At 38.4% G+C, this 13,152-nt stretch overlaps 1 protein-coding gene across 1 annotated transcript; it reads left to right on the top strand.

Annotated features, from left to right (window-relative positions):
* Positions 1 to 8,210: 8,210 nt before the first annotated feature.
* Positions 8,211 to 9,292, top strand: LOC141013051 (cilia- and flagella-associated protein 20-like). Its single transcript, XM_073486588.1, has 6 exons — positions 8,211 to 8,294; positions 8,424 to 8,503; positions 8,584 to 8,695; positions 8,792 to 8,980; positions 9,072 to 9,185; positions 9,287 to 9,292. Exons 1-6 carry the CDS (start codon positions 8,211 to 8,213, stop codon positions 9,290 to 9,292), a joined length of 585 nt encoding a protein of 194 aa, XP_073342689.1.
* Positions 9,293 to 13,152: the final 3,860 nt, after the last annotated feature.

Genomic DNA, 13,152 nt, shown 5'->3' with positions numbered 1-13,152 from the left:
AGTTACTTTTCAGAAAAAGTTACTCTTCAGAAAAAGTTACTTTTCAGAAAAAGTTACTCTTCAGAAAAAGTTAATTTTCAGAAAAAGTTACTTTCCAGAAAAAGTTACTTTTTAGAAAAAGTTACTTTTCAGTAAAAGTTACTTTCCAGAAAAAGTTACTTTCCAGAAAAAGTTACCTTTCAGAAATAACAAAATTCCAACTTTGGTTTCAAACTCTCTTAAATGTCCAACTTTTATTACCCCCAAAAAGTTTCTCCTCAAAATCCCGACTTTTTAAAACTTTTTCTGAAAATCCTGACTTTTCCCCCCCCGTCACACCACTGGTCTAGGGGAACCCAAGACATACCATGATGTGTGTCTCCCCATTCTTTCCACCCCCAAAAGAGAGCCAGTGTCACAGAGGAGCCACGTTCAAAGTAGCATTTATTTTGCTTCAGAGGGAGAACAAGGCCAACACAACAAACAACATAATCTGTTTACCCCTAACTTCCTGCCACAAATCAGAAATATAAACAAAAAACAAAATCTTACCCGACTCCTACATCGGTTTAATCAGTTTATTCAGTACACATCACAAACAAAACAGGAGTCAGACTAGACACTGGTCCATGTTGGAAGTGGAAGGTCGGTGGAGATGGAGATTGCAGTCAGCTGGCGCTTCAAAAAGGGCTCCTCTCCTTCCTCTGACCAATCCTGTGTCAGCAATCAAGCTGAGCAAGCCAATCAGCAGGTCCAGCCTGATGCACTTCCCTGAATTTCTTTTTACTAAAGTAACTTTTTTCAGAAAGTTACTCTTCAGAAAAAGTTACTTTTCATAAAAAGTTACTCTTCAGAAAAAGTTACTTTTTAGAAAAAGTTACTTTTCAATAAAAGTTACTTTTCAGAAAAAGTTACTTTCCAGAAAAAGTTACTTTCCAGAAAAAGTTACTTTTTAGAAAAAGTTACTTTTCAGGGAAAACAAATCCAACTTTGGTTTCAAACTCTCTTAAATTTCCAACTTTTATTCCCCCAAAAAAGTTTCTCCTCAAAATTCTGACTTTCCCCCAAAATTCTGACTTTTTTCAACTTTTTCTGAAAATCCTGACTCCCCCCCCGTCACACCACTGGTCTAGGGGAACCCAAGACATACCATGATGTGTGTCTCCCCATTCTTTCCACCCCCAAAAGAAAGCCAGTGTCACAGAGGAGCCACGTTCAAAGTAGCTTTTATTTTGCTTCAGAGGGAGAACAAGGCCAACACAACAAACAACATAATCTGTTTACCCCTAACTTCCTGCCACAAAACAGAAATATAAACAAATGACAAAATCTTACCCAACTCCTACATCGGTTTAATCAGTTTATTCAGTATACATCACAAACAAAACATGAGTCAGACTAGACACTGGTCCATGTTGGAAGTGGAAGGTTGGTGGAGATGGAGATTGCAGTCAGCTGGCGCTTCAAAAAGGGCTCCTCTCCTTCCTCTGACCAATCCTGTGTCAGCAATCAAGCTGAGCAAGCCAATCAGCAGGTCCAGCCTGATGCACTTCCCTGAATTTCTTTTTACTAAAGTAACTTTTTTCAGAAAGTTACTCTTCAGAAAAAGTTACTTTTCATAAAAAGTTACTCTTCAGAAAAAGTTACTTTTTAGAAAAAGTTACTTTTCAATAAAAGTTACTTTTCAGAAAAAGTTACTTTCCAGAAAAAGTTACTTTCCAGAAAAAGTTACTTTTTAGAAAAAGTTACTTTTCAGGGAAAACAAATCCAACTTTGGTTTCAAACTCTCTTAAATTTCCAACTTTTATTCCCCCAAAAAAGTTTCTCCTCAAAATTCTGACTTTCCCCCAAAATTCTGACTTTTTTCAACTTTTTCTGAAAATCCTGACTTTCCCCCGTCACACCACTGGTCTAGGGGAACCCAAGACATACCATGATGTGTGTCTCCCCATTCTTTCCACCCCCAAAAGAAAGCCAGTGTCACAGAGGAGCCACGTTCAAAGTAGCTTTTATTTTGCTTCAGAGGGAGAACAAGGCCAACACAACAAACAACATAATCTGTTTACCCCTAACTTCCTGCCACAAATCAGAAATATAAACAAAAGACAAAATCTTACCCAACTCCTACATCGGTTTAATCAATTTATTCAGTATACATCACAAACAAAACATGAGTCAGACTAGACACTGGTCCATGTTGGAAGTGGAAGGTTGGTGGAGATGGAGATTGCAGTCAGCTGGCGCTTCAAAAAGGGTTCCTCTCCTTCCTCTGACCAATCCTGTGTCAGCAATCAAGCTGAGCAAGCCAATCAGCAGGTCCAGCCTGATGCACTTCCCTGAATTTCTTTTTACTAAAGTAACTTTTTTCAGAAAAAGTTACTTTTCAGAAAAAGTTACTTTTCAGAAAAAGTTACTCTTCAGAAAAAGTTACTTTTCAGAAAAAGTTACTTTTCAGAAAAAGTTACTCTTCAGAAAAAGTTACTTTTCAGAAAAAGTTACTCTTCAGAAAAAGTTAATTTTCAGAAAAAGTTACTTTCCAGAAAAAGTTACTTTTTAGAAAAAGTTACTTTTCAGTAAAAGTTACTTTCCAGAAAAAGTTACTTTCCAGAAAAAGTTACCTTTCAGAAATAACAAAATTCCAACTTTGGTTTCAAACTCTCTTAAATGTCCAACTTTTATTACCCCCAAAAAGTTTCTCCTCAAAATCCCGACTTTTTTCAACTTTTTCTGAAAATCCTGACTTTTCCCCCCCCGTCACACCACTGGTCTAGGGGAACCCAAGACATACCATGATGTGTGTCTCCCCATTCTTTCCACCCCCAAAAGAGAGCCAGTGTCACAGAGGAGCCATGTTCAAAGTAGCATTTATTTTGCTTCAGAGGGAGAACAAGGCCAACACAACAAACAACATAATCTGTTTACCCCTAACTTCCTGCCACAAATCAGAAATATAAACAAAAAACAAAATCTTACCCAACTCCTACATCGGTTTAATCAGTTTATTCAGTACACATCACAAACAAAACAGGAGTCAGACTAGACACTGGTCCATGTTGGAAGTGGAAGGTCGGTGGAGATGGAGATTGCAGTCAGCTGGCGCTTCAAAAAGGGCTCCTCTCCTTCCTCTGACCAATCCTGTGTCAGCAATCAAGCTGAGCAAGCCAATCAGCAGGTCCAGCCTGATGCACTTCCCTGAATTTCTTTTTACTAAAGTAACTTTTTTCAGAAAGTTACTCTTCAGAAAAAGTTACTTTTCATAAAAAGTTACTCTTCAGAAAAAGTTACTTTTTAGAAAAAGTTACTTTTCAATAAAAGTTACTTTTCAGAAAAAGTTACTTTCCAGAAAAAGTTACTTTCCAGAAAAAGTTACTTTTTAGAAAAAGTTACTTTTCAGGGAAAACAAATCCAACTTTGGTTTCAAACTCTCTTAAATTTCCAACTTTTATTCCCCCAAAAAAGTTTCTCCTCAAAATTCTGACTTTCCCCCAAAATTCTGACTTTTTTCAACTTTTTCTGAAAATCCTGACTTTCCCCCCCCGTCACACCACTGGTCTAGGGGAACCCAAGACATACCATGATGTGTGTCTCCCCATTCTTTCCACCCCCAAAAGAAAGCCAGTGTCACAGAGGAGCCACGTTCAAAGTAGCTTTTATTTTGCTTCAGAGGGAGAACAAGGCCAACACAACAAACAACATAATCTGTTTACCCCTAACTTCCTGCCACAAATCAGAAATATAAACAAATGACAAAATCTTACCCAACTCCTACATCGGTTTAATCAGTTTATTCAGTATACATCACAAACAAAACATGAGTCAGACTAGACACTGGTCCATGTTGGAAGTGGAAGGTTGGTGGAGATGGAGATTGCAGTCAGCTGGCGCTTCAAAAAGGGCTCCTCTCCTTCCTCTGACCAATCCTGTGTCAGCAATCAAGCTGAGCAAGCCAATCAGCAGGTCCAGCCTGATGCACTTCCCTGAATTTCTTTTTACTAAAGTAACTTTTTTCAGAAAGTTACTCTTCAGAAAAAGTTACTTTTCATAAAAAGTTACTCTTCAGAAAAAGTTACTTTTTAGAAAAAGTTACTTTTCAATAAAAGTTACTTTTCAGAAAAAGTTACTTTCCAGAAAAAGTTACTTTCCAGAAAAAGTTACTTTTTAGAAAAAGTTACTTTTCAGGGAAAACAAATCCAACTTTGGTTTCAAACTCTCTTAAATTTCCAACTTTTATTCCCCCAAAAAAGTTTCTCCTCAAAATTCTGACTTTCCCCCAAAATTCTGACTTTTTTCAACTTTTTCTGAAAATCCTGACTTTCCCCCGTCACACCACTGGTCTAGGGGAACCCAAGACATACCATGATGTGTGTCTCCCCATTCTTTCCACCCCCAAAAGAAAGCCAGTGTCACAGAGGAGCCACGTTCAAAGTAGCTTTTATTTTGCTTCAGAGGGAGAACAAGGCCAACACAACAAACAACATAATCTGTTTACCCCTAACTTCCTGCCACAAATCAGAAATATAAACAAAAGACAAAATCTTACCCAACTCCTACATCGGTTTAATCAATTTATTCAGTATACATCACAAACAAAACATGAGTCAGACTAGACACTGGTCCATGTTGGAAGTGGAAGGTTGGTGGAGATGGAGATTGCAGTCAGCTGGCGCTTCAAAAAGGGTTCCTCTCCTTCCTCTGACCAATCCTGTGTCAGCAATCAAGCTGAGCAAGCCAATCAGCAGGTCCAGCCTGATGCACTTCCCTGAATCTCTTTTTACTAAAATAACTTTTTTCAGAAAAAGTTACTCTTCAGAAAAAGTTACTTTTCAGAAAAAGTTACTCTTCAGAAAAAGTTACTTTTCAGAAAAAGTTACTTTTCAGAAAAAGTTACTCTTCAGAAAAAGTTACTTTTCAGAAAAAGTTACTCTTCAGAAAAAGTTAATTTTCAGAAAAAGTTACTTTCCAGAAAAAGTTACTTTTTAGAAAAAGTTACTTTTCAGTAAAAGTTACTTTCCAGAAAAAGTTACTTTCCAGAAAAAGTTACCTTTCAGAAATAACAAAATTCCAACTTTGGTTTCAAACTCTCTTAAATGTCCAACTTTTATTACCCCCAAAAAGTTTCTCCTCAAAATCCCGACTTTTTTCAACTTTTTCTGAAAATCCTGACTCCCCCCCCCGTCACACCACTGGTCTAGGGGAACCCAAGACATACCATGATGTGTGTCTCCCCATTCTTTCCACCCCCAAAAGAAAGCCAGTGTCACAGAGGAGCCACGTTCAAAGTAGCATTTATTTTGCTTCAGAGGGAGAACAAGGCCAACACAACAAACAACATAATCTGTTTACCCCTAACTTCCTGCCACAAATCAGAAATATAAACAAATGACAAAATCTTACCCAACTCCTACATCGGTTTAATCAGTTTATTCAGTACACATCACAAACAAAACAGGAGTCAGACTAGACACTGGTCCATGTTGGAAGTGGAAGGTCGGTGGAGATGGAGATTGCAGTCAGCTGGCGCTTCAAAAAGGGCTCCTCTCCTTCCTCTGACCAATCCTGTGTCAGCAATCAAGCTGAGCAAGCCAATCAGCAGGTCCAGCCTGATGCACTTCCCTGAATTTCTTTTTACTAAAGTAACTTTTTTCAGAAAGTTACTCTTCAGAAAAAGTTACTTTTCATAAAAAGTTACTCTTCAGAAAAAGTTACTTTTTAGAAAAAGTTACTTTTCAATAAAAGTTACTTTTCAGAAAAAGTTACTTTCCAGAAAAAGTTACTTTCCAGAAAAAGTTACTTTTTAGAAAAAGTTACTTTTCAGGGAAAACAAATCCAACTTTGGTTTCAAACTCTCTTAAATTTCCAACTTTTATTCCCCCAAAAAAGTTTCTCCTCAAAATTCTGACTTTCCCCCAAAATCCCGACTTTTTTCAACTTTTTCTGAAAATCCTGACTTTCCCCCGTCACACCACTGGTCTAGGGGAACCCAAGACATACCATGATGTGTGTCTCCCCATTCTTTCCACCCCCAAAAGAAAGCCAGTGTCTCAGAGGAGCCACGTTCAAAGTAGCATTTATTTTGCTTCAGAGGGAGAACAAGGCCAACACAACAAACAACATAATCTGTTTACCCCTAACTTCCTGCCACAAATCAGAAATATAAACAAAAGACAAAATCTTACTCCTACATCGGTTTAATCAGTTTATTCAGTATACATCACAAACAAAACACGAGTCAGACTAGACACTGGTCCATGTTGGAAGTGGAAGGTTGGTGGAGATGGAGATTGCAGTCAGCTGGCGCTTCAAAAAGGGCTCCTCTCCTTCCTCTGACCAATCCTGTGTCAGCAATCAAGCTGAGCAAGCCAATCAGCAGGTCCAGCCTGATGCACTTCCCTGAATTTCTTTTTACTAAAGTAACTTTTTTCAGAAAAAGTTACTTTTCAGAAAAAGTTACTTTTCAGAAAAAGTTACTCTTCAGTTTCAGAAAAAGTTACTTTTCAGAAAAAGTTACTCTTCAGAAAAAGTTACTTTTCAGATAAAATTACTTTTTAGAAAAAGTTACTTTTCAGAAAAAGTTACTTTTCAGAAAAAGTTACCTTTCCAGAAAAAGTTACTTTTCAGAAAAACAAAATTCCAACTTTGTTTTCAAACTCTCTTAAATGTCCAACTTTTATTACCCCCAAAAAGTTTATCCTCAAAATCCCGACTTTTTTCAACTTTTTCTGAAAATCCTGACTTTCCCCCGTCACACCACTGGTCTAGGGGAACCCAAGACATACCATGATGTGTGTCTCCCCATTCTTTCCACCCCCAAAAGAAAGCCAGTGTCACAGAGGAGCCACGTTCAAAGTAGCATTTATTTTGCTTCAGAGGGAGAACAAGGCCAACACAACAAACAACATAATCTGTTTACCCCTAACTTCCTGCCACAAATCAGAAATATAAACAAAAGACAAAATCTTACTCCTACATCGGTTTAATCAGTTTATTCAGTATACATCACAAACAAAACACGAGTCAGACTAGACACTGGTCCATGTTGGAAGTGGAAGGTTGGTGGAGATGGAGATTGCAGTCAGCTGGCGCTTCAAAAAGGGCTCCTCTCCTTCCTCTGACCAATCCTGTGTCAGCAATCAAGCTTGAGCAAGCCAATCAGCAGGTCCAGCCTGATGCACTTCCCTGAATTTCTTTTTACTAAAGTAACTTTTTTCAGAAAAAGTTACTTTTCAGATAACGTTACTTTTCAGAAAAAGTTACTTTTCATAAAAAGTTACTCTTCAGAAAAAGTTACTTTTTAGAAAAAGTTACCTTTCAAAAAGTTACTTTTCAAAAAAGTTACCTTTTCAGAAAAAGTTACCTTTTCAGAAAAAGTTACTCTTCAGAAAAAGTTACTTTTCAGAAAAAGTTACTTTTCAGAAAAAACAAAACTCCATCTTTGGTTTCAAACTCTCTTAAATTTCCAACTTTTATTACCCCCAAAAAGTTTCTCCTCAAAATTCTGACTTTTTTCAACTTTTTCTGAAAATCCTGACTCCCCCCCCCCCGTCACACCACTGGTCTAGGGGAACCCAAGACAAATGTAAAATTACAGTAAATAATATGTTTCAACGTATTTTGGCCAACTTTTGTGGAAATTTGCAGTCACAATTATTTAACCAAGATGAATGCAATGGTCATCTCTGCCTACATGCAGATACAAAATAAATACAAATCCAATTTTTATTTGCCCGAAAAACTGTAACTGTAACATTATGGCTTTTGTAAATAAAGTTTATTGTTAAAAAATCTTAAGCTATTTAGCTGCTATTTAACACACCCCTGATATACGTTCGTCTTGAGCAAGTCACTTAAATTTGACGAATGTGACAATGTGACACATTCATTAGTGTCCAAACCACTAAATGAGCCCTCATATTGAAGATTTGGGTTTTATTATTAAATTAAATATTATCTGCCTCTAATTGGCTTGATTGGTTGCTCTTGTTGGGGTTAGAAGAGCAGCCAATCAGAAGCTTAGTAGGGGGCGGGTCTTCGTGAAATAGAGCTGCATCACCGCTTAACAACCAGCATGGAACCGCTTAAATATTCCGTTCCTTAGCAACAGAAATAATAAAGAGGTTAGCAACAGATTTAGTTCGTAAACGGTGTTTACGAACTAAATCTGTTGCTAACCTGTACCTAACATTGTGCTAAACACGTGTAAAGCGATCGTGGACGAACATAACTGAGAGAAGATGTTTAAAAACACATTTCAAGGCAGATTCTTGTCTATTTTCTACAGCATCGGCAGCAAACCGCTTCAGATATGGGATGAAAAGGTAAGCAGCGATTCAGAGTGGATGCTATGAAGCTTATCAAGCTTCCTTAGCTGGTCGTGCTAAAGCTAACTAACTATATTTCGATTGACTGCGCAGCCTTTATATACATAATTTTCTGTGTGTACACAGGTGAGAAATGGTCACATCCAGAGAGTCACAGACAATGACATCCGCTCCCAGGTGTTGGAGGTCGAGGGGGCAAACGTCTGGTGAGTTTGTTGTCTGTTGAACTGATTCTTCAGCTCAGGGCAACTCATTAAAGCACCCTCATCTCTTCTCGTCTCTGTAGTACCACCTACATAACATGTCCTGCAGACCCCAAGAAGACACTGGGCATCAAGCTTCCCATTCTTGTGATGATCGTCAAGAATGTGAAGAAGTATTTCACCTTTGAAGTCGAGGTAGGGTATATTCACTCTCACAGATGCCGACCTGTTCCGTGTTTTGGTGGTATAAACAAGTAAAGTGGACATATTCTCCCATCTTTAAACTTTCAGGTGCTAGATGATAAAAACATTTGCAGACGGTTTCGGTTGAGTACCTACCGAAGCACGACGCGAGTGGACCCGTTGCTCTGCACCTTGCCAATGAAGCTGGACGACGGCTGGAACCAGATTCAGTTCGACCTGTCGGACTTCACCAGGAGGGCCTATGGGACCAATTACGTTGAGACGCTGCGTGTCCAGGTCAGTGCACAGAGACGGATTAGAAACCAGCTACAACCCTGACTGTACTCTCTTTCAGCTGCTGATGTCTGACCTGCTGTTTTCCTCTCAGATCCACGCTAACTGTCGGATAAGGAGAGTGTATTTCTCAGACAGACTGTACTCTGAGGACGAGCTCCCAGCAGAGTTTAAACTCCGCCTGCCTGTCCAGAGCCAGAAAGCCAAGGTGAAACACACACATCCACACACACACATCACTGCATTTACTTATAACACCACATTACCTTGTCTTACCCCCCTGTCTGTTTTTGTGTTTGTCTCTTGCAGCAGTAGACATTCTCAACCTGCTCTCTTCCCCCGGACCTGATGTGGAGTTTTGTGTGTTGTTAGTGTGTAAGGTTTTCTGCAAAATAAAGTTTTTTTGTCCTTAATTTCAATGCGTGCTGTATTTTAAAGACGACAGTATCAATACGAGCCAAATAACCGGGATATTCACAATAATCCAGATACCTACTACTAGAATGAAGGCCCGGCTTCTCCCTCCTACTATGCTAACACACTGGTTGTCTATTTACAAAGTACCAGATTGTACTGCAGCTGAGTTACTCACAACTGGTGTACATCACAAACAAAACAGGAGTCAGACTAGACACTGGTCCATGTTGGAAGTGGAAGGTTGGTGGAGATGGAGATTGCAGTCAGCTGGCGCTTCAAAAAGGGCTCCTCTCCTTCCTCTGACCAATCCTGTGTCAGCAATCAAGCTGAGCAAGCCAATCAGCAGGTCCAGCCTGCTCACAATCAGAAACACACACACACACACACACACACACACACACACACACACACACACAAGTTACACACACACTTAGGAGGAGAGACAAAATCAGCAGCAAATACAAACACAATAATGACTCAGCGTCATAACACCCCCAAAAGTTTTTCCTCACAATTCTGACTTTTTTCCCCTCAACTTTTTCTGAAAATTTTGAGTTTTGTTTCAAACTTTTGAGAAAAAGCTGAGGGAAAAAAGTCAGTCAAAAGTTTAAGAGAAAATTTGAGGGAGAAGTTTAAATTTTCAGAAAAAGTTTAGGCAGAAAAAGTCTGGATTTTGAGGAGAATCTTTTTGGGGGGAAGTTAGAATTTTGAGGAAAAAAATTGGCAAAAAAAAGTCAGAAATTTGAGAATTGTTTTTAAACAAAAGTCAGAATTTTGAGAAAAAAATATGAAAACAGTCACAATTTTAAGAGAAAATTTGAGGGAGAAGTTAAAATTTTCAGAAAAAGTTTAGGCAAAAAAAAGTCAGAATTTTGGGAATAAAGTCAAAATTTTGAGGAGTAACTTTTGGGGGGGAAAGTCAAAATTTTGAGAGAAAATTTGAGGAAAAAAAGTCAGAACTTTGAGGAGAAACTTTTTTGGGGAAAGTCAGAATTTTGAGAAAAAATGGCGAAAAAAGTCACATTTCTAAGAGAAAATTTGAGGGGAAAAAATGGCGTGAAATGTCTTTTTTGACTTTTCCCTCATATTTTATCAGGTGTAAAACTGAACAAAAAAAAAACCGTCATAAGAATTTGGTTTTTGGTGACCATCAGTCACTGGAAGGGTTAATAACCACTCCTTGCCCCAGATTTAAAAAAAAATATTTCTTGTGTATTTGAAGATGTCTTGCCACTTTTAAACACAACAGTACACAGTGTCTGTAAATTAACGTACATATCCTCTTCACTCTCACTCTGAGGTCATGTTGAAGCTTGGTCAGCTGTTTTGTTTGATCAGTGTGCCATGGGCTTCACAAGCAAAGAAGTTTAAGTAGCTTAATCAAACTGTTGTCGGGGGTGTATCATGTACCAGCACGCTCTAGGTTTAAATATATATCAGTGTGACAGTTATCTTAGCCTGCGGGGCAAAATTGCAGAGGCAAACAATTCTGTCACCCTGGGCTGAGTACAGTAGGAAAAGCGCTTCCACAGATCTGACTCTGATCTCAACCTATAATCATAATTTGTTAGTTGGTTATATTTTGTGTTATTAATCCGAGTCAAAAATTAAGTAAATTAAAAAAATGTAAATACTTGAGTCCCTCAAAAAGGAAAGTGTGTGAATAAATGTACTTAGTTACTTTCCAACACTTCTAACTTCTAATATTACAGGATGTGTAGAGGATGATTCAAATAAAGTTTCCCAATGTCCTCAACATACATCACCATGATTTTTTATTGTATTTTGTGCTTTTCATTAACTTGACAAATCAGGTGTTCCTTACTTAATGGTGGATATTATTCTTGTCTAATCAAACTCCTCTATTGTTCACTGATGTTTTCCAAACATCTTAACTTCTTAACAGCGTCCCATCAAAGTGTATCAGTTTCCTAAAGGCGACACAAGAAGTTCAGCTGAGACACAAAATCACTCAAATCCAACTCCACTGTGCTCTGAAAGGAAAATCCCCGTGTTCATGTTATTCTGTCCTGTGAACACAAAGTCAACTTCTGCGTGACAGACAACGGAAGTTCATTTCATATAAAACATCATAAATGCATATTTGTACAATTTCAGACAAAGCAGCACAAGTCAGGTTAGAGATTATTTTTTTGCAAAGTAAGCCTGCTTAGTATGTGTAATTATTTCAAGTTTGAAGGTTTACAAATCACCTGTAAGTACAGTGCACAAGATTCAACTTCCACCTTCGACAACCACATGACCTCCCGAACACACGTCAACTATTAAACTCACAACATCAACTGTTTAGTTTACAACATCCACAGTTCATGATATTAAAAATAGAACATCAGCGAAGTAAGAACATTAGTCATCTGAAAAACTTCAAGGACCATACCTCGTGACAAAAACACATCTCCGAGTTCAAGGTCCGTTAAGCAGATCTTCTGGAGCTTTTGACCTGAGGTCTTCACCGGCTGAGGTTTAGAGTTCAACTCTTAAGTCACCATGAAGGAAAAGTCTTGACCAGCTCCAGAACAGCTACTAAAGGGACCTTGAGGTAAAAGTTCTGCTTCCAAGGCCAAGATTGAACTTTGAACCTCAACCACACTGGTGTTTTTTTTTTTTGGATGTTTTAGCCCATAAAGACCAAATTGCATATAGTTATAACAAACTGATGATTAACACTGAACAAAAAGTGTTTTTAGACTGAAAAATGCATTTTTCTATGATCCAGGCAGCCACTGCTTCATTTGACTGGACTTGGATTCCAACTTCATGATGAGTAGGTTTTATTTAAAGCAGCACTGCAGTGAAGTAAGTACAGAGTGTTCAGAAAGAGGTTTCCCTCCGATACAGGGACTAACTTTTTAAACTTTTAACACTGGTGCTCTGCTGAAGATTTTAGGAGCACCGCTTAAGAAACACATTCATATTTTTCCATCTTAGCCGTAGTACTGACAGGAAACTCCTTTGCTCATAAATATACAATTCACAGAAAGGACATCCGTTTTATTTTAAAAGAAAAGGTTACAAAGGAAAGTAGTGTTTTAAGAGTCACAAACCACGTACATGAGGAGGAAGTGGATCTGATGATTGATCGCAGAATTTTGTTATGTTTGCTTGGCGGCCACGTTACCTGGTGTTTCACATGATAAACGATGACTTCGAGAAATTAAGTCACCTGGGCTGTATTCTGAAGTCGCACAGGTGCTCCTGAATACAGAATTTAGTCGCACCGTCTCCAAAAACGGTCGCAGTCGGGAACCCATCTCTGGTAGGTTCAGATGTTAATAAAGTTCTGCTTGAATTCCCCCTTTATTTACTGCCAAGTGTATTTATTTATGTCCCCTCATTTTGTTATAGTGTTAAACTGTCAGTGTGCAATTTATGCAACGTAGCGCCCTTAAAAAAACATTTGCCACATGGAAAAAAGTAGCGTCCATGGTTCCACATTTCAACTCCCAACACGCCGCATGATTTTCAGCGATGACACAAAATGACGCTGATTCTTTAGCGTCATCGACCTCAACGTATTATTAGTTACTACAGTAACTACCGAGTGTGTTACGTAAGAAAAGGTGAATGAATTAATGCAGGAGTGGTTTCAAATAACAGAGACTTGAAATGTGGCTGCCAAATTTGTAATACCAGAATGACACACTAGAGCGCATACCTCCGCCAAGGCCCGACAGTCCCCTCTAATTCAATCAAGCCTAATCCAATATCAAATAAAACAAGTTTAAATCCCCAAGATC

The sequence above is a fragment of the Pagrus major genome, chromosome 18, assembly GCF_040436345.1.
Source record: "Pagrus major chromosome 18, Pma_NU_1.0".
Taxonomy (NCBI): domain Eukaryota; kingdom Metazoa; phylum Chordata; class Actinopteri; order Spariformes; family Sparidae; genus Pagrus; species Pagrus major.
The sequence above is the reverse complement of the archived record's forward strand: the minus strand, read 5'-3'. Positions and strand labels throughout refer to the sequence as shown.

What these genes read in the sequence shown, in the direction of transcription:
- LOC141013051 (XM_073486588.1), top strand. Translation starts at nt 8,211, where the DNA reads ATGTTTAAAAACACATTTCAAGGCAGATTCTTGTCTATTTTCTACAGC. An exon ending in GTCGAGGGGGCAAACGTCTG is followed by an intron (nt 8,504 to 8,583) that starts GTGAGTTTGTTG and finishes TCGTCTCTGTAG; the next exon opens with TACCACCTACATAACATGTC. An exon ending in TTGAGACGCTGCGTGTCCAG is followed by an intron (nt 8,981 to 9,071) that starts GTCAGTGCACAG and finishes TTTTCCTCTCAG; the next exon opens with ATCCACGCTAACTGTCGGAT.